The sequence below is a fragment of the Aplysia californica genome, unplaced genomic scaffold, assembly GCF_000002075.1.
Source record: "Aplysia californica isolate F4 #8 unplaced genomic scaffold, AplCal3.0 scaffold00290, whole genome shotgun sequence".
Taxonomy (NCBI): Eukaryota; Metazoa; Mollusca; class Gastropoda; order Aplysiida; family Aplysiidae; genus Aplysia; species Aplysia californica.
In genome coordinates, this window is record NW_004797560.1 from 525,871 (window position 1) to 552,767 (window position 26,897).

At 41.9% G+C, this 26,897-nt stretch overlaps 1 protein-coding gene across 2 annotated transcripts; it reads left to right on the forward strand.

The window, feature by feature from the left end:
- Nucleotides 1-11,139: 11,139 nt before the first annotated feature.
- Nucleotides 11,140-24,519, forward strand: LOC101863033 (transforming growth factor beta regulator 1). Of its 2 annotated transcripts, none has more exons than XM_005101597.3 (11): nt 11,140-11,228; nt 15,953-16,092; nt 17,308-17,440; nt 18,406-18,476; nt 19,737-19,846; nt 20,487-20,663; nt 21,441-21,574; nt 22,063-22,209; nt 22,529-22,626; nt 23,135-23,355; nt 24,160-24,519. In XM_005101597.3, exons 1-11 carry the CDS (start codon nt 11,184-11,186, stop codon nt 24,261-24,263), a joined length of 1,380 nt encoding a protein of 459 aa, XP_005101654.1. In that variant the 5' UTR covers nt 11,140-11,183; the 3' UTR covers nt 24,264-24,519. The 2 variants fall into 2 exon arrangements, with proteins under 2 accessions (XP_005101654.1, XP_005101655.1); XM_005101598.3 differs by having other exon boundaries at nt 11,160-11,367.
- Nucleotides 24,520-26,897: the final 2,378 nt, after the last annotated feature.

Below are 26,897 nucleotides of genomic sequence, written 5' to 3' on the forward strand. Positions count from 1 at the left end.
CCCCCACCTGTCCAGCTAGCAAGCATCTTTTGGCTGACTGTGGTCACTCTCAACACAGGAGAATGCCAAGTTGCCAGACGGGGTCAAAGTAGTCCTTGACGGTGGTGCTCTTCTGCATCGTTTGTCTTAGGGCAGAGGAATTAGAAATCTACCAACTAAAACCAAGTTGTGGGAGCTACGTTGACTACGTCGTTCGAAATTATGGCACACGAGCAAGTGTGGTGTTTGACGGTTAGATCTATGTCAGCGGCCCATCCACCAAGAACATCACAAACCTTCGGCGACAAAATGGTCGCAAAACAGCCTGCCATGTCCACTTTGATGGCGAAATGCTCATCTGAGACACGAAAGAGAACTTTCTCTCTAACCTTGGTAACAAACAGCGCTTATCTACATCCTAGCAGAGTCCTTCATGATGGAAATAGGAATTGAAATATTCCATGCCGATGGTGATGCAGACTGCCTGATTGTGAAGACAGCTCTCACAAAAACCACAGAACATATTGTTGCTGTTGTTGGGCGAGACACTGACTTACCTGTGCTGCTTTTGTACCACTTCCATCCACAAGGGCAGGGGCGGACAGGCCTGTGAGCATTTGAGCAGTGCCCCCTGGGCCGGTGCCGAAGGGACAAAGTGGGCTGGTGCTGAAAGGACGAAATGGGCCACTTGGTTAAAAAAAAAGGTTTTCAGATTACTGTGTTTATAAGACCAGTATACTCCTATTTCTTCAACGTTTAAAGAAATCTACTTGTAACCTCGGAGAAAAAAAACGTTTTAAAACGTACGAATTTCTATGTCTGTTTTCTAGATGGATCATGGTCTTTTGTTTGTCGTTGTGTAGAAAAAGAAAACTTCAACGTTTGTTCGAATATTATGTCAACAATGTCAATTCATATACAGTATTGCTTTTTTCAGCACGGGTAGGCTACTCGTATCATTGTTTGTAGGCCTGAGTTAGTGGTAATGGATAAGTCAAACGGCAAAAAAGAAAAAAAGAAAAGAAAAGGAAGTGCGGAGAAGGAACGCCATCGACAGAAAAAGAAACTGTCTGAAAGTTCATCAAAATGCTGAAATATTTTGTATATGTTCAAAAGCACTGATGCAAATGGACATGAAATCGGTGAAAATGTGTCAGAAGGCAGTATACTGGCACATACAGCTGGACCTTCAGCAGTTGAAACAACGGTCTTTGACCAAGTGGACGAAAGTAGTGGATTGGCAGCACAGGAGAAGAAAGGTTGTTGTTTTGGAATCATCATCCATAATCCATGACAGAAGACAGATAATCGAGTGGTGCAAAGATGTTTCATTCGTGAAGAAGGTTCTAACAGATGGTGGCTGTCTTACAACAGAGACTCCCATGCACTTCACTGTTCTCTCTGCTTGGTGTTTTCTGCCACTTCAGACACATCCACATTTCTTGAGGGGACGAAAGCCTGGCGGCATGTACATTCTCGTATTGAACAATATGAACGTTCATCTTTGCATCCGCAATGCTCAACAGCATACCTGGTTGATTAAAACAATCAAGCATTTCTCACGTGTTGGCAAAGAACTACTGTGATGAAGTCAAGAAACGGCAAGTGATGAATCGAATTGTGGATGTAGTTAAACTCATACTGTCATAGGCAAGAGGGGACTAAGCTACAGAGGAAATACGGAAGAGGCAGCCTACACTTTGGACAATGCAGAAATTGACCATGGTGTTTTCCTGGAAATTGCTAAGTTGCTACGCAAATATGATTCATGCACAGCTGATCACCTCTCTCGCGTAGTCCATGACAGCAAGACAAAAATGAGAAGGCAAACAGTTCGAAAGGAAGAGGCCCATTCGTTACTTGTTTGTCTAAAACTACAGTGAATTCTATCATCACGGTTATTCGGGATAAGATCAGTAGTTTCATTTCGGAAGAAATAACAGACATGTTTGCTGTGGAAATTGACACAACACAAGACATAACAACTCAAGACCAGTGCTCCATTGTCGTTCGATACGTGGATGAAACTGGCAACATCCAAGAAAGACTGGTGAGCATTGTGAAGTGCAAAGAAATTACCGACAAAGCCTTTGTGCAGATTGTTTAGGACGTTATGCAAGGGTTGAATCTTGACCTCAAACAATGTGTTGGGAAGGCAACTGATAGTGCAGCAAACATGCAGGGACACTATAGAGGTTTCAGTACTCTGCTTTCAAACAAAGCTCCAAAGCAGATCCGTGTTTGGTGCCACGCTCATGTACTGAATCTTGTCGTTTCGGAGGCCACAAGTGCTGTAGTGAACAGTGCATTGCTACTTACATTGATGAACGACATTGCAGTGTTCTTCCGGAAGTGTTATCAGCAGATGAACTTCTGAAGGCAGGCACTCGACTACTATGAAGCGTTTGGGAACCATTGGTGAGACCAGATGGTGCTCAGAAGATGTTGCCTTCAGGAAGGCGTTTGGTTCTTTCAACAATCTATCCGAAGCTCTGTTAGTTGAAGTGATCACCAGCCTCAACACTGTACTTGTTGCTGACAACATCCAAGCAGTCATGGCGGACTTCGAAGCTTCTCAAAATGCAGCAGAAAAGTTTGTTCAATCTGTTCAATGGGTAAATGATGCACTGGAGGAGAGAGGGTCAGACTCATTCGTGGAAGAGTCGCTTCCCTTGAAACGGCGAAAACGACGCAGGCGAATGGATGATGAATTCTGAACAGACGAAGCTACATCAACAGTTGACCCAATGAACAGAATTGCAAAGCCTTGGAAAACAAGGGAAATCGCTGAAGCAGTCAGTTGCAGACCACAATGAGGTGAAAAACGGCGGCATTGACTGTGAATCAGAACTGAACACAAGAAATGTTTCAACAAGTTCTACTGTTACATGTATCTCATGCAAAGCTTGCCCTCTCTGCTGTTACAAGGTGCTACTCAAGTTGAACCCCTTCACCGATGCTTACAAAGGCATTGAGGTTGCTTTCAAGCTACTACTAATCCTGCCTGTGTCGCAGGTTGCATGCAAACGGTCGCTTTCTGTCCTGAAGAGAATCAAAACCCCTCTCCGAAGCACAATGACACTAGAACATCTTGAGGCAACTATACTTATGTCAGTGGAAAAGGAGATCTTGACCAAACTGGACAATGAAGACACCATTGATGCTGTGGCCGCCAAAAGCAAAGAACTTCGCAGACATCTACTCTCTTATGCTCCGGGCTGAGTTCTTGTGCTAATGTTGTTTTGATTTGGTTGTACCACATATATGTTGTATATTACAAAGTTGCTTATCTCTCTCTCTCTCTCTCACACACACACACACACACACACACACACACACACACAGACAGACAGACAGACATATATTATATACATAACATGACATACATACATACATACACACACACACACACACACACACACACACACTCACACACACACACACACACACATACATACATACATACATACATACATACATACATACATACATACATACATACATACATACATACATACATACATACATACATACATACATACATACATACATACATACATACATACATACATACATACATACATACATACATACATACATACATACATACATACATACATACATACATACATACATACATACATACATACATACATACATACATACACAAATACACGTGCACACATAATCATGCCCATATCCAAACACACACACACACAACTACAATGTGGGTGTTTTCGTCTGTTTCTGTGCTCTAACTAGTAACACACAACAGTATAGAGGCTTAGAAACACTTGTTGGCTTCGCGTGTTTTACAAGGCCTTAGTGGGCCGGTACAATTTACAATTGACAAATGCCCAGGCCGGTTTTTATGACCCAGTCCGCCCCTGCACAAGGGTGTAACAACGTGTATTTCGACACAGTTTGGAAAATCTGGGACATTGAAGTTGAAGCAGCACGAGAAAGTCTAGGCCCACATGTCTGCAAGAACATTCTGTTTGCCCATGCACTTAGAGGCCGCGACACCACTAGCAGCCTCTTCAACGTGGGCAAAAAGCAACCGGTGATGCATCTGAGGGAATCAGCAGTTTTCTGTCAGATGGCACACGTCTTTCGCAGCGGCACCAAGCGCACCACACAAGAAGATGTCATCGAAGCGGGAGAGAGAGCTCAGGAGGCTTTGTATGGTGGAGAAGAAGACGACAGCCTAAACAAGCTGCGCTTCATCGATACAATCGCAAGTTAGTCCACTCCAAAGCAGCAGCAGCGGACCCAAGAAGGTTGCCACCAACACACTCTGTTGGAAAGTTCCACTCCCTTCGAACTTATTTTCAAGTCCAAATATGGAAACGGCTTGAAAGTGAGAAAGCTAGGCCGCTGTCTGCAGAAAACTGGGGTTGGGAAGTGACAGATGGCATGCTTCTGTCAGTTTATACTGGCGCTGCTGTTGCCCCTGAACACTTGCTGCACGTTGTCAATTGCAGTGCAAGACAGACTGTGGAGTAAGTTGTGGGTTTCCACAGCATGGACAGGTATGTACAGCCGCCTGTGGTGATTGTCGTGGGGAAAGCTGTACATTACTAACTGCGTCATCAGTGACACAGCTGAGCGCTGCTGATTCGGATGACGGAGACTGAGCTCAAAGGGTGAATGGGCTGTTACAGACAACTTGCACTTTGAGGTCGGTCGAAGTTTCCAAGTCATTTCCTAAGTGAGGAACACTGCCTTCAGTGCTGAAGTTGGAGCTATCTATGATTTTCCAATTGTATTGTGGAGAGGTGCATGCCAGTGAATTATCATACTATTTTCATTTGTGGTTAACACTGGGCCGGTTTTGGGTCATTGGCTACTTTCATCATTTGGATCATAAAAGCTACTTTAGTTTTCTAGTTTGTAAAAGTTAATGCTGGAGTGTGTTTCGGAGGAGACTTTACCCGTTTTGGCTTATGGTGCAAGCCCTTATTCCGGTAATGGTTCAACTGCACGGTCCTTATCGAATAACCGATTAAATTCGGAAATAATGGAATACATTCGTATGGCCATAAAACGCGTCGTAAATCAAGTTTTCAAGAAAACACTGCACTCGGACAACTAACACTACCATAACCCTCAACTAACCGTAATCAGGGGAGCAAAGCCCTCCCCCCCCCCCTCCCCCAACTTTCTGAAACGAATTTATTCAACTATTTCCGGTTTATACGATTATTCGATTTATTTGAATCATTGCCTTTATTCGGCTAAAAACATTTTGCCCGTTTACATTTTCCTCGATGTTTGCTTGTGAAAAGAGTCATGTATTTCCAGTTTAAGAAACACATATAACGAGCTTTAAAGCAACTAGTTCAAGGTCAGAGCATATCTGGCTAAAATATCACCAGCCTATAACGTGGGTATTCCACCTACAGTTAGTCCGGACAGGATTTAGACTTCAGCCAGGTTGCAGCCTCGCCCTCGCCGCAGGTAAATCATAACGTGTGATACGAAAAATACCACCAGTCTTGCCTAAGCCATCCGATCCAACTGCAGTCCCGCCTGCTGCAGACGGCAACGGCTATATATATAGCGAGCTAAATATTTTCATCGTCAGTCAACGAGGGAGTGACTAGCACTAAATTTGAATAAATGTCAAATTCGGATTCAGCTTATCAAAATTGACGAAATGGCTCGGGGACGACTTGTTTTATTGCGTTTTTCAAAATCTATACATGTAATTAATGCATCGAATGCATCATTGTGGGGTGGAGGTGTGTTACCCCCGGGGCGGGGCGGTGCTACTGCAACTGGAGTGTCTTTAGGCCATTCCCAAATGGGGGGACATTTCTCCTTCTAGTGCACAGTAGAATTGTAAATGGGCTGTAAAACAATGTCATGCTCATAGCTGTGCCTGAACTACAAACAGGGAACTGCGCTGCTTTTTCTTTCCTAATCTTTACTGTCGTCATTTCCTCTACTTCTTTAGTACGTTTGTCACACTCTTGAGACCCGTTATTTCCGGAGTGCCTAGAGATAGCCGAAGCAGACTTTGTGCTGCTGAAGATAGAGAGGTGAGCAAAGTAAGTCTGATTCCCAGTACATGTAAGGACTTCTTTTTTGACATCCACCCCTTGGCGCTCATATGACCTTGTGCAGTTTTGCGAGCGCCGTAAAAGCTCTACTAAAACAAAAAACGAGGTGTGATAGCTGTGTCAATAAGTCAAGGCCATGTCTGATGTCACCGTTCAACCCCAGTATAAATCTGTGTACATGTAGTGTATAGTAGGCAGCAGAAGGTCTATTCATTATGGCGTCGTGGAATAAAGATACTCTTTGCAGTTTATTGATCTCTATAGAGACAAAAATTTAGCGGAAAGTAAAAAGCAAACAAAACAGTAACAAGTATACTCAAGAGAGGGCTTATGAAAGGCTTGTAGTTGTAGAATTTTGCATGCAATATGAACCTGAAGCAAACTTCATTGTGTAAACGTCAGTGTGTAGTAAACAGGGTGACCTTTATTTTGACGCAAACGTAGTATCAATATGAGATTATCTGCAGTCCAACTGCAGTTTAAAATTTTGCTGTTAGAGCTACACCTTCAGCTAAAGGACCAACTGCAGTTGACAAGGCTGCAGTTAAAAATCCTGTCCGGACTAACCGTACGTGTACACTGTAATCCACCCATAAAACTAGCACTTTCAGTTGGTAGGAAATTTCGGAATTTTTGCCCGGGCGGCAGCCGAAGCACCCTGTTATCGATTTTAAACCACCAAGGGATCTTTAACGAGCGCAACTTGCACACGGGCCCTCCTAGATTTTTCGCCATTGTCCGAGAAGGCTAGGTGTAGATCTTTCCTACCAAAAGATCAGGGGTGTGGCTTAAAGAAAGCAGTAAGAAGGAGCTAAGTAGAAGCAGTAGAAAGGCTGCAGAAAGAGTCAAGAGCCCAGTGAAGGGGGCAAAGGAGGTGAGGGGGTGGGGGCAGAAAGAGGAGACGAAAGAAGACGACAGAACATTGCTAGAGAGCTGGAAAGGAGGTGAAAGGAGACAATTTTAAAGAACTTTTTTTTCGGTCGCAACCCGGATTCGAACCCAGGACCTCTGAATGAGTTTGAGAGGCCAACACGATAACCTCTAGGCCACGAGAGCCCCCCCCTAAAACTATTTGTACCCTCACAAACCAAACAGAATGAAAATGGTGGAATAGCTTTCGCAAACTTAAATAAAAAAGAAGTAATTCAAACCTTAGCCTAAGTAATAAATCACACACTCTTATAGACTCACAAAACAAAGACAAATCTCATTATAAACTTTAAATAAAATAAAATGTAAAATGGTTATTAAAAAAGCTATGAAACAAAAAAGAAAATCGAAGTGGTGAACATGGTACATGATGTATTGACATAATTTGAAATGAGGCTGGACAAAAGAAGAACAAGAAAACACGTTGGCCCATTTCTTTGCCTTCTAATTTGATTCAATGTCCTTGATGCCCTAGATAGTACGGTAATCAATTATATTGATCAGTATTCTCAGCCAAGAAGTACACAGTGTGGACTGCACATGTTTACAACAGGTACCGTACATGATAGAAGAGGACAGATTGCCAAGAGGTAGGGCCTACTGGGTACCCACCGAAGGCAGCTGTATGATATTTTTTTTTTTAACCCAAGAAACTTTAGGCCCCCCTCCTTTTAAAAACCTTTTCACAATTACCCCTTCACCACCCCCCTCCTCTTTTGTTCTTGAAACTTCTTGTCTTTTGGGCTTGAAGAGCTTTTTAAAAAAAAATGTAGTAGTTATCTTTCACAAGACCATTGTGAAAGGGGTGTTTGAAGGAAAGAAGTGGGGCAGGAGAGCCAGAGGAAGGAAAAGAATAACATAGATGGACAACATATGAAGGACTGGCCTGGATATGGCAGGATGTGCAACGGCAGCTTGCGACCGTGAAAGATGGAGGGTCATAACGCGTCAACCTCTGACTCTGAGTCAGAGATGACACCTTCAGTCATCCAGGTGCCTCTGTATATTTCACACCCTAACTGACACAATCAGATCATTTAGGAGTGAGGGGGGCTTCGAACCAGCCTGTCAGTGTAAGGCCAACCAAGGCTTTGGGGGAAACAACATTAAAATGTCTTAACAACAGTAACAGAAAGACAGAGGTACTTTTCTTTTGATAAAGGTTCTCTCCACACAGCAATCAAACTGGGTCTTCTGCGAGTGGTGGTGAAGTGTGTAACCCTGCAACACCACAGACACCGGTGGCTTGGGTTCAATATCTGCAGCTGCAAAAAGCTCTTCAAGAACGAAACCTGTCACCACATTGACAGCTCAGCGTTAAGACTCTGTCATAACTCACTTTTCAAAACAGCATTATATGGCAGAGAGTAACACTAAGCAGTGAACATCATACATAATATATTATTCTATATATATATATTAATAGTAGACCCGACCTGTTCCATTTTTTCAATGCCGTTCTTTTGCTGGTAGAATGGATTCATCAAAGTGGCCATAGTAAACCGGCTTTCTGCCGGTTTGACGGCTACTTTCATGACTTAATGTCACTCGTCTGAATCAAAATGGCGAGGGCTACAAACGAAACAGATTGTTGTTTCTGCTCTGGTGATTGAGGAAAAAGAAAAGAGGGGGTCATCAACATTATGAGGTTTCATCCTATCAACAGAAGGAGAGCTATATGTATACATGGAGAATACCACCATCTCATGCCCCAACTGCCCAATCACCGGAGAATTTTCAGCAATATCTCAAAATGACACATCAGAAGCTCTTCTTTAACTGTGAGCACCCGATCTATCTTAATGAGAAGTCCACAAATTTCGGAGCCTCACAGCAAAAATTAGTATTTCTTTGCCCATCTTCATCATTTGCAAGGGGAAAGAACTATCATTGTTATTGTAAAAAATGGACAAAGTACTGTCCCTTCCAACTTTTCTTTCTGTCGTTGAGGCAGCGGGGCGGATTGCACGATAGGCGAAAAGAGGGTGTTAAAATGCCGCGCCGGGCTGGCCACTGTTACTCTATGGCCGTCCACGCACGTCGCTGGTGGCGCCACATAGCAGTTCAGCCGGGTTGATTCTTCTCCTCGTCACGGCAAAAGAACTGCGTCAAAAAAACCAAAACAACTGGAATGGGACGGGTCTACTATGGTTTCAGCCGGAGCGGACAGACGGAGGTAGCCACGTCATTATGAGCGAAAGACAATCTCAGACATTACAGTCCACTTGATGATCTAAGTGCGATGTTTCTGTTCTACAATTGGATCATCTGAGTTGTTCCATTCAACGGTCTACTACAATCCTCAATACGTCAATACACAATGTCCTGCACATTTTTTTCCCTCCGTATAGGAGGGACTGTCACTGTCATTGGCCACACAATGCTTTGGTTCAAAAGGACCATACGTATTTTGATGGTTGTACATGTAGTTGTAGTTTGTTACTGTCAGTGTTAGTTGAAGTAAACGGTCTTGATGTCATTTAGAAAGGCGATGAACATATCCGGCTCATCCTTCCTCCAAATCCTCCAGCAAATGTTATCCAGGTGAGACTGGAACGTGCTAAGGTTATAACCTCGTTTTTTCTTCAAGATGTTCGTGCTGGCATCCAACCAAGACCTCTCAACGGGCTGGGCGTGAACTCCTGTTGCTGGATCCACATGAAGCTGGTGGTGGTTGACAGTTCGATGCTGAAATCCTAAAGAGCTGAGAACACCGTAGGCTGGCCATTCGTTGCAATGAATAAAAGACCCTGGCTCGCACTCACGCTGAATGATTGGAATCAGCGTCTCCGAGTCCCTGTTAATCACCCAAAAATAACGACAATCGTTTCCTTTCTTGAGTCCAAAAACCCACAGATCGTCCATCTGTCGACCATAACTCTGACTGTTTTCCACAGAAGTATCGTCGTCAGCATTACTAGACGGTTGATCTCTGGCCAGCTGCTTTCCACGGCCGTTTCCTCTGCGGCCGGCAAATCCAGACTCGTCGACCAGGATTGGTTCCGTTTCCGTGCCTACCATTTTTCCTCGGGATGAAACAATGCTGGAGCATACCTGTCGGCACATTTTGAACCGATCTACAACAACCGTGCGACTTCTGCCGGTGAGAGCGACAACTTGATCCATTGACATGTCAAGGATGAACATGAAAACCAGCTCAAGAATGGCGCTGAGCGGGAGCCTTGCATGAACGTTGCCGCCCCGAGCCTTATGATGGAAGAATGGGTTCCCTCGACGCAGAGATCGTGAAGTTTGGCAACCTTTTTTGGGGCATCTCAGTACGGCTCTGAATTCACCCCCCTTATCCCTCTTCCTGGTCTGTCTCATCGCTGTGCCACACTTGTGACAAGGATTAGCGGTGTCCGGAGCTCCTAGGAGGCCCTGACAAATCAGATAGTTTGCTGCTGCTTCTTCTGTTGGAATAACAGTGTCGTAGAATTCTCTCAGGTACATATTGTGCTCGGTTTCAGCTGATGCTATAATGTAAGAAATTACTTGAATGATCTCAGTCTCTCTGTGAAGTTCAAAGTTAATTGGGACTGAAAAAACAAAATGAAAAAGTTACCGTCTTAGTTTAGTTTTTTATACTTTAGCCAATCACACGCGCACAAGCTGTCTCTGAAGTCTGAAGTAAGTAGCCTTTAGATCTGGCTAATCACTAGATATCTAATCATGGACCCATGGGAACCGTGGATAAAAGTTTAGTGTAGTGTAAGTAAAAAGTAAAAGTGAACTTTTACGCCACTGCCTTTGCAAGTTCATGCTTCCCAAGCCTGGACGTCGACCCATCTCAGGTCATTATATTGCTTTCCTGACCGCCGCCTTCTTGTTTTGTTTACAATAGGACCACTCACTGTTTACTGTTTACTAGACTATTTTTGGCATAGCACAGGACAAGTTGACAGGTAGACCGTAACAAGTGCCGCAGCCGGGCCACTTGACGGTCTACCGCCATAATGCGATTTAGGCCTACGGATGACATGAACAACCCACGGTTTGCTTGACGATCTACCGATATAAACAGTTGTAAACCATAGAGTAAAACAAAAACATCAAGGCAGTTAGTCTACTTGACTTACAACAACCAGTTTTAGCCTATACATAATGTTTAACCTAATTTTTTTTTTTTAAAGAAGTAAATTTGGCAATCTCGACCGTTTGTTTTGTTTTTGACTAATCGAACTGCTAGTACTGCCTCAAACGTCCAAGATGGCTGCTCCCAGTTCGTCGACTAATCAGACAAGTTCAGCGCCAGTATGTAGATCTAGATCTAGATCTAGTCAGAATAATTTGATGTTTCTGTCTTCTTTTTCTTGAATACGTTTCAGTCCAGATAGATCTAGATCTGTATCAAGGATACTCCTGTTTTAACTCCAACGATTGCTGTTCGACAGTAGGTCTACTACTACTATCCTTAAATCTAGAGTTAGAGTCTAGTCTAGGCCTAACTAATCCTGCAATCCTAGATCTGACAATGGGTGATCTTGTTTGTAGTTCCGTTCGTTAAAGTCCACGATCCATTTGTTTACATCCAGAGAAGAAATCCAGAAGTCTTGATGACCAAATACTATTTGAATTAGGCTACACAAAGAGTGGGGATGCAACCTAACTGCAAAACATCAAATTTAGGCTAATTATTAGGATAAAATTCAGGGGGGCATGCGGCATGCTCCCCTGAACCCACCCCCCCACCTCAGTATTTTTATTAGGTCAGGGGAGCAAGCCCCCCTGAAACCCCCCTACTCTTGACTTTAACGAACGAAACTACAAAATCGCCCTACAATGGTTTTAATTGTCAATTTCTTTGCACCTACGGACTCATCTCTGTGCTGTCACGTGTGGGAAAGAAAGAAAAGAAAATACAAGCGTCGACAGTCGTCCGATTTTTAGATTGTCTGGCTCGCCATCGTAACCGGTCAATGAACCTGCGCGCATTCGCATCATAAATAAATACGGCATCGTGTGAGCAAAGACCGTTTTTGGTGGGAGTAACTGCGTTGCGAAGTATAGGATTACGGAAAGGAAGAGGCTAGCCGTACTTAATGACGGCTAGACTGGCAGTCTAGCCGTACTTAAGTACTTATTCTTAATATGATGGCTAGACTGACCATTTACAAAAAATAGGCCTACTGAATTGTAAATATATATACATTTTTAGTGTGCAGTACCTAAAGTATTTGTATTTGAGACAAAACCAGGTTCCTTAATGACAGTGCATGTATTTTAAACCTCCTGTTTTCTAATGTAAATAGGGCCTAAGATAAGTACGGCTAGACTGGCAGTCTAGCCGTACTTAAGTACGGCTAGACTTCTTGTACTTAAGTACGGGTAGACAGCCAGGCTAGCCGTACTTAAGGACGTCAGTCTAGCCGTACTTAATATTGATGGCTGAATTGTAAATGAAAATTTTAGTTTGCAATGCCTAAAGTATTTGTATTTCAGACAAAACAAAAAGGTGCCTTACTGACTTGCATGTATTTGAACCTGAATAATTACTAGATCTAGATCTAGATCTAGATTAGATCTAAGGAGACCTGTGTACTTAACAGGATTGAGTCGATTGGGCCAAACCTAGATCTAGATCTAGATCTAGATCTAAGTACGGCTAGACTGGCAGTCTAGCCGTACTTAAGTACGGCTAGCCACTTCGTTACGGAAAAGGGGAGGGGATTATTGATTTTTTTTTGGCTGCTCTTATTGGCCCACAGAGTAAAAATTAGCGAGAAAGGGGCAACTAAAGTTTTGATTTGGTAAGTGTTTTAAGGCGCTCGCAACTGTATAAAGTCATATAAGTGCGGGACACATGAAAATTAGACATTTTCAGTTTGGAAAGTAGGAACTAATTATGAATTTTGCTAGAGTGGCAGCTAAAGCCGACTGTACTCTTATTGATTTTGGACCCCCAAGGGAATTTTAACATGTGCAACTCCCACACGGAACCTCTAAGATTTTTCACCCTTATCTGAGAAGGCTAGGTGTTCTAGATCTTTCTAAGATCAAGGATATGGATGAAAGACAGCATTAAGAAGGAGCGAAAGGAGTTGCAGTAGAAAGGCTTCAGAAAGAGTCAGGAGCCCAGAGGAGTGGGCTAAAGGGGGTGGGGGCAGAAAGTAAAGGTGAAAGTAAACAACAGAACATGGTTAGAAAGCAGGAAAGGTGAAAGGTGGAAATTTTAGAGAAGAAAATTTTCCGTCGCTTTCAGGTTTCGAACCTGGGACCTATTGAATGAGAGGTGAACACTGTAACCTCTAGACCAGTGGTTTTCAAACTTTTTTCGCCCACCGCCCCCTTTTTCACCCAGCCGAGCCCCAGCGCCCCCTACTCCACCCCAATCATCAATGTGACATAACGACATGCATAATATAATAGCAATCACAAATAAAGAGAGAGCTCAAACAGCAGCGTAGAAAGTAACATGCCTAAATTCTAATGATTTGGTTCTGAATATTAGTTGGGTCACAAATCACCATCATTACAGAGTTTTAAATTAAGCGTGTACGAGAGATAATAAATCACATTTTTCTCCAAACTTATGAAAGGGCATTGAGAGCAAAATGCTGTCATTTTATGCTTATAGTTGTAATCGGTACTAAACGACCAGTGTTATTAACATAAATAAAAATAAAACATGTATTATCACATTTACAGAAGCAAAACGCCAAAAAATAAATAAATAAATAAAAACGCCCGTGATCATTCGTTTGAAAACAGATTGACATTATCTTTATGAAACGTTTTCTCCCATCAACGTGCTGCAATAAAGTTGCCTGAGATGTGTATCAAATATCTCCATTGTAGAAAATAAAAATATTATTAAGTTGTTCAAATGTGAGAAACCACACGAAAGAAAAAGTATGCATGGATCTTAGTCTGTAATTATCACCATCATTGTCATCATCATCATCATCATCATCATCATCATCATCATCATCATCATCATCTTCATTATCATCGTCATCATCATCATCATTTTCATCAACAGTGGTAGCACGTGCACATAAAAAAACTCTGTTTAACAAGTGAATGTTTTGCTTTTTTTAAAAAGGAAGAAAAAAAAAAAGAAAAGACACATTGAGATATCAAGTAAGGGTAAACTACGGAGTAGCGTGCGCAAATAAGTTATTGACACTACCCTAATGGGAAGGATGGACCTGCTTAAGACGGAACCAACTTATCAACATCAGGTTTCAGATTGGTCAGTAGCAGACGCAAATCGCTACGCTTCGTCAGCAACCTTGCCACTGTACTGAATCCCCTTTCCACTAGATAGGAGGCGGGAAAAGAGATGAACAACAACTTGATCTTTTCCCACTTCTCTTGCACAACAGTTTTCAACCAGAATGACTGGTACGGCTTTTTGAACAATGGTTAGATTTCAAAGTCACATTTCATCGTCAGAAGCTCTTCTTCAATTGCTACTTGCAAGTTATCTTCTGTTTCAGTGTTCGATGGGTCCAATATCCAGTATGGAATTTCCAGTTTAAAAATATCAGGAGGCTAAACCTTGTCTTCATATCAGCGTGCAAATCTCTGAGGTGGTTGCTATATATATTTGTAGTTCCTCGTCAGAAATGCGCCCTTCTTTCAGTGTCTTCGTCAAGCTAGGACACTGAGAAATTTTCTTCTGCCAATATTTCGGCGGATCATTTCCAATTTCCACAAGAATGACAAAAGCCTTGATCAGGTTGGTATCATCCCCCTGCAGCTGAAAGTTGAACTGGTTGAACTTTGTGAAAAGATCTGTGAGGAGCGCAATGTTGTTCTTGTGTTCTTTCTGTTTATTGCAGAGATCACTGTCTCTTTCTTGAAAACAAAACCTCCAGCACAGAGTCAAAGAGGCAGAACAATAATTGTGTTCAACAGTTTCCTTTCGAGAGCCACCAGACTTCAATGTGCAAAAGTAAGCTTTGAAAGTACTCGTCATTTTCTGTCTCGAGTTCAAAGCGTGGACTTTGATCTTGTTCACACACTTGATGACAATGGCCAGTGTGTCCTGCAGACTATCATTCAGGTTTTTTACAACCAAATTATGTCTGTGAATGACACAGTAAACAGTAAATACTCCATGGACTGATTTCATCTAGAAGTTCACAAATCCACGTTTCCGACCTGCCATCGACGGTGCCCCATCTGTTGCACAGGCAACTGTACTGGTCAGAGGGATCTGTTTCTCGTAGAAAAATTCTTGGACCACTTTGAAAATGGACTCGCCTTTGGTATCTGTTTCCGACATTTTCGCAAATAACAATTCTTGCATTATTCCCTCACCCTCTATGAACTGATATCCAGTTAAAGGCTGAGCTCACGCCCTTTCAGCATTTTGCACAGTGATTCCTCAACATTAGCTGACGTCTCATCTAAACGTCTTTGAAAGGTATTTGCACTTAGTGGGAAAACTTTCAACACAGGCTCCGGGGCACGTTGCAGGACTGTGCTGACCACCTCTCTTATAGCAGGCAATATGAGGTCCTCACCGATAGCATGGTGTTTCCCTGCCTTTGTAATTAGCTGAGATAAATTATATGTTGCTCGTAAGCCTTCATCAGCTTGATCGACGTTGGCTGCAAACATCGGTTTCACTGATTTTCATTTCTGAAAATTGATCTTTAGAGTTTTGAAGTATGCTACATCTTTGTCAGATTTTTCGTGATGAATCTTCTTATATGGGATTTGCGGGCTGGGAAAGAAAGTTCTTAGTTATAAGTGTAAACTATGCCTAAGCTATCAATTTTGTTTTTGTTTTTGTTCTTTTATGTGGCTTTTTTCCCCTCATCATTTTTTATGTTGCATGTCATGAAAATTTCACACCGCCCCCTTAGCGCCCACAATCGCCTAGTTTCGCCACAGCGCCCCCCAAACTCTCGCCACCGCCCCCCTGGGGGCTGTAGCGCCCACTTTGAAAACCACTGCTCTAGACCATAAGAGCCCCCTCAGCAGGTTTGACTATGATATATCGATATAATATTCTTTTTCCACAGAAGATTTCTGCACCTTCTGGGTCAAACACAGACACTGCCACTGCCTCAGGCACAACTGCACCGTCCAGCATGGAAACCAAACCATCGCCAAAACTCCTGGACCAGCTCATGCAGAAAAAATATAGCACAATTCCTCACGGGTGAGAGAACCTGACATCACAGCAGAGTCGTTCCTCTTTGTCTCTGAGAAATTTACTGAGTTCTAGAGTTTTCTGATTATTTGTGTGGCATTATTGAGGTGAAATCAGGCGCTTGGAAAAATAATGAAATCAAAGAGAACAACATTTTCTGTCTGCTGGGCAGTTTTTATTGATTTTATTCCAAATATTTTTTTGGGCATCATAATTGAAGCCTTTACTATTTAAATCTAATGCATGCAATTGTGCAGCTGCCAATCAGGACCTTGAAATGTGTTTTATGTTTTTGAGGGTCTGATTATGGAAGTCTTTTTTCATGTTTGAAAATTTGCTTTGTCTGTTGTCTCGTATTTCTTCTTTACGGACTTGCTGATATTGAAGAAAAATATGAATTCTGATCAATTCGTGACTGGATCTGTGAATAATAGTGGGAACGAAGCCCGTTTGTTACTTGAGTTTTGTCTGTACTGTATAGGTAAAGGTCTTTTCGGAGGATTTCTGATATAATACTTATATTCTTGCAGATCTGCCACGACTAGTTTTAAGTGAATGTAGACATGCTTGTTTTAACTGTTTTGAGGGGGAATTACTCGGTCATTGCCTACCATATTTATCTGCTGTGTTGGTAAAGTCTGTTTTTTGGGTTTAAAAATTTTGTAGCTAAGTAATCAACATATTGTTATTCTGAGGGAACTCCTTGATTTGAAGTTACTTTAGACTTGTGAGCCCATTTGAAAACATGGAAGTCACATTCAGTAATTTTCTCAGTCGTTAGTTGGAGTATGCCACTGGTGAGTTCTATTTTCTTTTTTGTTTCCCTTTGTCATTTCTGTCTGTCTTTCATTTTTTTTTTTCCCCACGCTTGATGATGATTGTTTTTCAGTGTTCTTCTCTTAACTCGAACATTTCAGTTTTCAATGCACTAAGGAAGAAGAATTTTATAGTGATAATGGATAAGATGTACTTTTGAAATGAAATGCAGACATTGGCCTTGAACCTAATTGTAAATGTACAGTCTAGAATGGACATATCAAAATCGACTGGATGCAGTAATATTTTCTTGCTATAAATACAAAGAATATGTAAGAAAAAGTTTGGGAACTGAAATTCTGTTGATTATGTGTGTTTGGCAATGTATGAGTATGTGTTTTGCTATATATGTTTGCTGTATTATAATTTGTCTGTCTGAGAGTTAGCTTGGTTTGTTTGTATTTCTAGAATTCCGCCGTCAATCTCAGGAGGATCGGGATCTTCACCAGGACAGCGGGTGCGGTCGGCAGCCGTCAACGGCCAGGAACAGTATGCTAATAAACTCAAGAAAATAAGGCGGGCCATAAAAGATACCATTTTTGTACGTTACTGTCACATTTTGTTGGAACTGGATAGATACAGAAATTGTAGATTTAATTATCTTAAGATGAAAATTCTGCCTTCGCTTTGGTTTTCATTCTCTTTAAAACTTTACTCATCACCATTCTTTGTCTGTCTGTCTGTCTGTCTGTCTGTCTGTCTGTCTGTCTGTCTGTCTGTCTCTCTCTCTCTCTCTCTCTCTCTCTCTCTCTCTCTCTCTCTCTCTCTCTCTCTCTCTCTCTCTCTCTTTCTCTCTCTCTCTCTCTCTCTCTCTCTCTCTCTCTCTCTCTCTCCCTCTCTCTCTCTCTCCCCCCCCCCTCTTCCTTAACTTACATTTCCATATTTTCTAAAGGAAAGGGAAGTATAATCTTAAATTTCAACTTTTGAAATGAGCTGGAAAAGGGTGTGTTTTTCCTCTTCCCTTCCATTTGTTAAGTTCTGCTGATTGCATGAGGTTTTGGCAGAGTCTACTCAGATGCCCATGCCTGGTGTAGTTTTACGTTGATTTTCTTTCCTTCAGCTCAGAGTTGAAATTACAACTAATTCTAATTTAGTTGGACACAGATAGCATGAACACAGAAAACTCTAAATCGCAGATAGCTCTTCAAATTTGACATTCCCTGACTGATATCACTTTTATTTTTCATTATCGGTTTTAACCGAAATTATAGATGTGTCGAACACGTTTGTCAGTCCCCGACATATTTGAATTATCCGTGCACAACTGTGCTACCAGCAGCTTTTATATTGCTCATATCCTCACTGTACAGCTTGCTTTATAACTGTTACCCCATCTGACTTTGAAGTACTCAGAAACATTCTCAGCATCCCGGGAAGCAAGCTGTTTATTGCTCATGCTTAAACACTTAACAAACTGACCTGGATCGATAACAACAAACACAAACAAACTGGCAAGATCTATGGACGGATGTGAGTTGTAATTCTGTAACGTCTCTCTTCTGCCAGGTGAACGGTGCAGTCTGTGATGAGGTGCTGAGGACGGAAGAAAAATTGGCGAAAGCGAAAGAGGAGAGGAGGTATAGCTATTGTTATAGAGATTTTGTCCATGTCTAGTTTTGTAGCCATGATTCATTATCATCTCTTTCTATCTCTCAGGAATGCTATCCTTCAGAGAGGCAGTTTTTCTGTACCCCCCTTCCCCCCCCCCCTTTCCCCACCCCGTTATTTTCACTAGAAGAAAGGTCAATAATCTGAACATCTGTTTTCTGTTTAACCCCGTCTTAGTTTTCTATTAAGCGTCTTTTTGTTTGCAAAAATAACTTTGTAAATGTTCACAAAATCTTCTATGTAAATGTTGTTCTCTGCCATCGTTGAACAAGTTTTTTCCTTCAGATAAAAGTTAATCTTTTTAGTTTGTTGATATTTTTTCCAGTTATGAAGAAGAGAGAGAGGAAAAAGTTAAAGAGCACAACTGCTAGGCCCTAACTCTTAACGTCTTTACTTTCCCAATGTTGTTTCAGTTTGTCTGTTTTACTCTATCTCTTCTGTAAATGATGGTTATTGTGTCGGTGTGCTTCTCTTCACTCAGACTCGTATTAAATGAGTTCAGAGCTAGCTAGTTTCTTCAGACGTACTGTTGAAATTGTTACCTTCTAAGAGGACCACCTGTTGTTAAGGAGAAAAATGATTATCTTAGACAGGTGGACGCAGTATGTGGGTGGTTGGCGGGTTCTCTGGTGTGGTTTGCTTCTTCTTTCCTATCAAACATCTATCGTCCTTATCTCTCCTCCTTTTTTCTATGTTTGTTACTCTCTTGTAACACCTTTAATCTTCGGCACTTATATGACCTTATTGTGTTGCGAGTGCCGTAAAACTCTTACTAAAACAAAAAAACGACGACAGTACGCAGTGTTGTTATAATGTACAAAAATAATGGCAAGGGAGGAAATAGGAAGTGTCCGTTTTTACAGGTGACTTTCTTATACAGGTAGCCATTAGAGCAGGGTTTTTTTTCTTTATTTATATAGATGTTCTTCTCATCCTTACTTTCATCATTTTTCCTCTGCTTCTTTTGTATGTTTGTCACTCTCTTGTGAATTGCTATTTTATAGGTGCCTTGATTGTCGAAGCAGACTTTGTGCTGTTGAGGCTAGAGAGGTGAGCAGAGTAAGCCTGATTCCCTGTTTGGATTTATCTGTTGACATCCACCCCTTGGCACTCAGATGACCTTATGCAGTTGCGAGTGCTGTAAAGCCTTACTAAAACGAAACAAACTGGATGTTTTTCTCTTTTCTCCAAGTCTAATAACTACAACTGAGATATTTGTCATGTTCCAGGTTCTTGTTGAGAAAGTTGCTCCAGTACCAGTCGGTCACAGACACCCCCACAGCCACCGTCAAGACAGAGTCTCAAGCTACTCCGGCCAGACAACCCAAGACTCCTGCAGGTTGGTTCTCTCACAGCCTACTCAGATTTTTCGTGAAATCAGAGAATTATAGGACTGACGATAATAATAAATAGCATTTGTGTAGCCCATATCACTGCTCAACAGCAGGCTCCATTCGTTTTTACGCTTTATTACCCCTTTAGACCTAAGAACACTCTTAAATGTGGGTGCTCTGGTGTGGGTTGCTCCCTCTTTCCCATCAAACATTTGTCATCCTTATCTCCCTACCTTTAAAAAATAAAATTATGTTATTCTCTAGTAATACTTCCAATCTATGGCACTTATACGACCTAATTGAGTTACAAGTGCCATAAAACTCATCCTTAAACTACCCCCCCCCCCAAATTGTTTAAATCACAAGTTATTGACCTCTCATTGGAAAAAAAATTGAAAGTGTTTTTTCCTCAGATTCTGTGGCATAAAGTGTAGGCCTTCATAAAAGGCATCATATCGACATATCAGTCTCATCCATACACTCATTCCCTCCCTCATTAAATAACCTCTCCCCCCTCCCCTCACCTCACTAACACTGGTACAGGTGTAACTAAACTTCCAGGAGTGCTTCTGTCCTCTCTGGGTTTTTTGGGTTTTCTTGGAAGTAAAGATAATTTCAAGTGACTTTTTGATCTTGTTTTTCCAGGTTCCCTGGACCCCATGGCCTCAGAAACGAGTGGAAAGCCCAGTAAGGGAGTGAAGCGTAAAGCGGCAGGGGCCAGCCCTGTGGGTGCTGGGATTTCTCCCTCTGCCAGTCTCGCCTCGCTGTCTCGGCCCGGGGATGCCAAGAAAAAGGCGCCACAGTCGGCCAAAGAGATCTTGGGTAATGTTGCTCTTCACTTCTGCGCTAGAATACGTATGGAAAGTTTTTGAACATTTGTTAAAAAATGTTATTTTGATGAGCAGGCGATTTCACCTCGATGCCACCTATTCAATTCGATGATCAAGGTCCTGATCAGGTTACAGACGCATCTTCCGAATTTTTCTCCTGTATGGTGGCATGGCTGCTGACCAGATGAACTGACTACACAGGTCAAAGTTCTGGCATACGCTGACAAAACGCCTTTTTAAAAAATTCACAGTACAGTCGAACCTGCCCTGACGGCCACCTGTACGAATGGCCACTTTCCATTTCCCCCCTTGCATTTTTTCTATATAATTTAACTGTAAAATGGGCATCTGTCCAACACTGCCGCTGCCACCATATTTATTTAAACACACAACCCCTATCACACCAAGCAATAACACCTGTCTTAGGCGGCCACCTTAGTGACTCCATTACGTTTTGTCATAAATTGTGCATTGTCCCCTGGCGTTGTGGGCGAGCCGTCATAATTCAATCACCTGTCGTTGTTGTTAGGTAGTCCCTCCAACCGATCATGTCGTGCAGGCCCCTCCTGCTGTTGACCAATAGGTGACAAATGTTCATCTGCCTGTGAGGTAAGCGTGTGATCCCTCATAACCCCCTTCATCTCCCCAGATTCGTAACAAGTTGCAGTTTCAACATTACTAACTACTCCCATCTTCCGTCTGTCCAAATTCATTACAAGTTGCAATTTCAACTTTACTTTCCCCCCCCCCCATCCCCCCATCTCACCAGATTCGTTACAAGTGCGCCCCAAGAAGAGCAAAGGTGTCAACAGGAAGGTCATCCCTCCCCTCATGTTGGATTCTCTGGGCCGGCCCGTGTTCCCCATGGCCTTAGGGGACGTCACACTACACAGTATAGGGGAGGTACGTCTCTTTGTCTGTCTGTCCGTGTTCCATGTCTGTCTTTTGGAAGGACGGTCAGTCAGTTGATCTGTCTGTCTGTTGGTCTGTTGATATATGTCAGTCTGTGTGTCTGTCTGTTTGTCGGGTAGGTACATGTCATGATAACACAGGCTGTGAAGTTCGAAAGAAACACTTTATTTTACATGTGGGTAGTTGGCAGGTGCTCTGGTGTGATTTGCCCCTTCTCTGTCAAACATCTATTATCTGAATCTCTAGTAATAACACCTCTAATCTTCGGCACTTGTATGACTTATTTGTATTGCAAATGCCGTAAAGCGCTTACTAAGATTAAAACTTATTTTACAGCCGAAATTGTAGAGTAGCACTGTACACATAATTTGCTATTTGACTCGGTCCTTTTTTAAATGGACGTTAAACTCAGAGGTCCCGTCTCTTAGATAACCTAATGGTATTGATCTAGGCGTTAAACCCATACCATACCATTCCAGATTGTCCCGGACCGCCTGAGCTTCCACTGCCCAGACTCCATCTACCCAGTGGGTTACTGTATCACACGTGTCTACGCCAGTCTGCACAAACTTGACACCAAATGTCTCTACACCTGCAAGATCTCCGACAACAATGATGGACCTTTGGTTTGTGATTTGTTTGTTAGTTTGCTTGTTGATTAAAAAAAAAATCTTTGGGGGTTTTTTTTGCTGCATAGTTTCGTTTTGTTTAATTTTGTCTTTGTTTTAATAATTATGATGATAGTAATAATGATAATAATAATTGTAACAATAATAACAGAAATAATAATAATAGTAATAATGATAGCATTATCAATACTAATAATACTGATAACAACAGTAATGATGATAAGAATTTACATAGTGTTAATCCCTAGTAGGCTGTAAGTGCTGCAGGTTCGAAGGTATTTAAAATAACAAAATCTGGACCTGAATCTCTTCCCAGTTTGAGATAGCGGCAGAAGACAGCTCCGACATCGTGTTCAAGGCCACCACCCCCACAGAGTGTCATAGCTTGTTGCTGAGGGCTGTCAACAAATCGAGGTAAAGCTGAGAGTTGTTTTATTGTTGTGGGTTTCCTTTCTGTTGTGCTTGTTGATATTGTTGTTGTGTGACTTTTTCTGTCCCTTCAGAACTTTTCCTGTTTGACAAATTATCTTTCCTTTAGTAATTTTTTCTGTCTATTTACTCTTTTTTCTGTTGTGTTGTTGTTGTCAGTTTTTCTGTTCCTTCGGTAACCTTTCCTCTTTCACTAGTGACCTTTTCTATCTCTTCAGTATAACCTCTTCAGTAAACTTTTCTGTGGGTGGTTGGCGGGTGCTCTGGTGTGGTTTGCTCCTTCTTTCCTATCAGACATCTATCCTCTTGTCTCCCCTTCTTCTTTTTTATGTTTGTTACTCTCTTGTAACACCTCTAATCTTCTGGCGCTCATATGACCTTATGCAGTTGCGAGTGCCGTAAAACCTCTACTAAAAAAAACCCAACTTTTCTGTCCATTTATTTACTCTTTCCTTTCCTTCCATTAACCCTGTGGCTCTTCTTGTTTTGACAGGGGAGAGATTCTGCCTACCGAAGGTCGAGGGTTGGATTTCTTCGGCCTGTCTCACCCGGTCATCCAGAACCTGGTCCAGTCGTGCCCCGGTGCCCGCAAGTGTTCCCGCTACAAGTGGGTCAAGTTTGAGATCAACAAGGCGGAGACCAACGACAACGTGGCCGTGGGGGTCACTGACCCTTGTGTCAGCTACGACGCCTTGAAGATGCACATGATTGCCAGTGAGTGATGTGATTACTTGTGAGTGGGGTATGATTGTTAGTGGATGGTATGATTGCTAGTGAGTGATGTGATTGCTTGTGAGTGGATAGAATTGCGAGTGGGTGGTGCTATTGCTAGTGGGAGATATGATTGCTAGTGAGTGGTAAGATTGTTTGTTTGAGTTATGATTGCTAGTCATCAAGTGAACGATTGTAAGAAGGTGAAGAATAATTGCAAGTACCTGACATTATTTTCAGTCAATGAATGATTGTCAGATAGTGAATGATTTCCAGTAAATTACATGATTCTCCATTATAGTTTTCTAAATTATTTTGAGAGGGGCAAAAAAAATAAATAAAGATGAACATTTTGAGAAATACAGTCAAACTCGGATGTAACAGAACAGATGGGACCAGCAGTTTTTCCCAGTTATAACCGTTATCAAGAGAAAGTACCAGTACCATATATATTTATATATATTATATATATATATATATATATATTCGATTACCGCAGATCCTTTTCCAGTGGGCTGTTTTGCTGACACAGACGGAATGGTTCAGTGACCCTAACATTATGGGTGGTATGTGTTTAGGCCAGTGATCAAACCAACAGGTGAAATGTCTTGGTTGATACAAATTCTAGTAATTAATCTTGACTGTTCGAAAGCATGTTCATGCATTGCAAGATCACTATTGAATCCGAGTCTGCGCAAATTGAACCCTGTTATATCCAAGATCCTGTAATAACAGAAGCTGTTACTGTTATAAATGGACTGGACTGTATTGAAATTCTTTTCTTGTTTTCTCTCTCCCTCTCAACAGTTGGTCAAAGCCGACCCGGCCAGAACCTGGCGGCCCATGTGGAGCAGTCGACAAATCTACGCTCTTTGCTTACCAAGGGCAGCGGTCAGGGATCTAGCTCATGACTGGACGACTGAATGACCCTTCTGTGTGTGTGTGTGTGTGTGTGTGTGAGAGAGAGAGAGGGAGAGAGGGAGTTACCTTTTTGGAAGTTAAAAACAACTTTCTGTGTTGGGGGAGTTATGATTTTTTAAGTGGGAACAAACAAGTTTGCATGTGAGGGAGTTACGATTTTCTTTCTTGTCTCAAGTTCATGACTCTGCAGAGTAGACTCCAGCAGCATCCCTAGTAGCCAGCGTCCTAGCTGTTATGGAGAGAAAGTCAAAAAAGAAAAAATTAGTTGCTATCTCGCACAGTTTCAACTTTTTATTCCCAAGTTCACCACTGTGTGGAGTAGTAGTGTAGTTTCATTATTTTCTAACATAGTTTCAGTAACAACCGGCATTTGTGGTGTGGTGGTTAGGCACTGTGCCGTCGCTCACGGGAAACCGGAATTCTATTCCCAAGTGGTGAGAATAATATTGAGTATCTCGGCCTCTCTGCTGGGATGTTGTATCCCTCTCAGCCCGGGTCTGTCTGCTGGGATGTTGTATGCCTCTCAGTCTGGGTTGCCCCTGACAGGCAGGGTTGGAACCTGCCTCCTGAATGATTTAAATTGTGTTGATGGGGCGTTAAAAACCTACTACATTAACACTGAAAAACACACCAAAAAAATTGACTAGGGCTCAAGCCCAAGTTTGGAATAAACAAAGAGGTTGTATATGATACTAGAGCTTGCGGCCGTATTGTCACATGTTTGTGTCGGACCTTCATAGGGCATGGCCGGCCCGCCCTGATTTGAATGAACACTCTGATCTCCCTCCCAGCTTCCTTCGAGCTTTAGTAATAACGCTTCTCAGACCCCATTATTTCAGTGCAAGCTTGTAGATTTTCCCCTTAGACTGCCCAGACGCCCCCACATGAGTCTCAAAAAGTACTCACTTGTCTGTGGAACTGCGCTCATGACGCCCTTGAGGTTCAGTATCCCAGAGTGGGCACACGCTGCCCCCGTTTGTTTACATGGGCGGCATCACTGCCACGAAGTCTAGTACTAAATAAAACCTCTTTGGGAATAAGTTCATGGGCCATTGCTTGAAATATGAAACGAAACTGGCACAAATTATGTGGGGATGATGACGACCTGCCGAAAAATTCTTAAAAGTGATCCAGCTGGCCTTTTTTAAAATAGTTTTATTTGTTAGAGGTAGAGAATAATAATATAACCAGAAAGAATGAGTCTGTCAATGCTTAGAATTTTCCACAGCAAGTCGTCATCCTCACATTACTTGTGTCGCTAACGTTTCTTCATTTGTCATGGAATGTCCTTATTTAGACAAGTTTTCTTTAGTTTTAGTAAGAGTTTTGCGACTCTTGCAACACAAGTAGATCATATCAGTGTCTATTTTAGATATGTTACTAGACAACAAGACACAAGGTAAAGCCTGAGAGATATGGGCGATAGATTTTTTGTACATGTATAGGAAAGAAAGAGCAAACCACATTAACGCACCCATCGACCGCCTACAATCTAGACGAGCACAAGATCAGGCAGTGAAGAATTTTTTAAAAAAGCATAAATTATTGGGTATTTTACCTTATTATGTTTGTTATGCAATATTGTCATATTTCTTTATGCATGACTTTATGTATATAATTGAATGAATAAAGTTGATCTACTATCCTTGTTTTCAAGTTCATTTCATCTATAATTATCAATCTGCATGTATGTTTACTGCTTTGATCATTCATTCTTCTTCTCAGTTTGGTGTTTTTTTTAATACAACTAGAAGGTTAGTTAGATAGGAGCTACGTTGTTGGAGAGTTTCTGATGCTGAGAAATTGGATGACCAAACTGGCTGCACACGAAGGAGGAATATTCTATCCTTAACTATACGAAAAACAGAGTTACCCGTTATTACGAATTTGGCAAGATTGTGACGATTTTTGTTTAATTTCACGAAAATACGATCGTAAAATACCTCCGATTCTGATTTTTTAAAAGTTCGGCTGTCCAACAAACTCACTGGCCTCTGCCAACCTTCCTGGTGTACAAGAGTAGAAAAACTACCAGACCCGGACAGTCTACATCACCATGACACGTGCAGATTTTTAACTTAAGCAGCTTCTTTGCCTTGAGCCGCTGTAGTCTCTCGGCGCATCTTTGCCCTAACAAAAGTGTAAGACTTTAGAAGTGCCAAATCCAGGAAGAAGATTAGGTTGACAAGGTGCCTTTTGTGCTGTGTGTGACACCCAAGGCCAGTGAGAGAGATTTTTTAATGGATCATTGTTTGAAACTTAATACAATAGCCCATTTTTTTGTCCCTTTTTTTGTAACTCGACCAGTGACGAAAATGCGATCGCAATACCCCTGATTCTGATTTTTTAATAATTTCGGCTATCCAATCTCACTGACAACCTTCCCGGTGGATAAGGGGAGGGAAACTACCACCAGACCCAAGACTGCTTTTTTTTTTACCATGCTTTTGTTTGCGTTACTTTGTTTATACTTGCCTGGCTACAACCCCTGTCCTTGATTGTGACTCTCCAGAGAAAAAGACGATTCACGGCCATATTGCGAATTTTTAGCCAGATTACTAATTTTGTATTTGCTCTCTCTCTCTCTCTCTCTCTCTCTCTCTCTCTCTCTCTCTCTCTCTCTC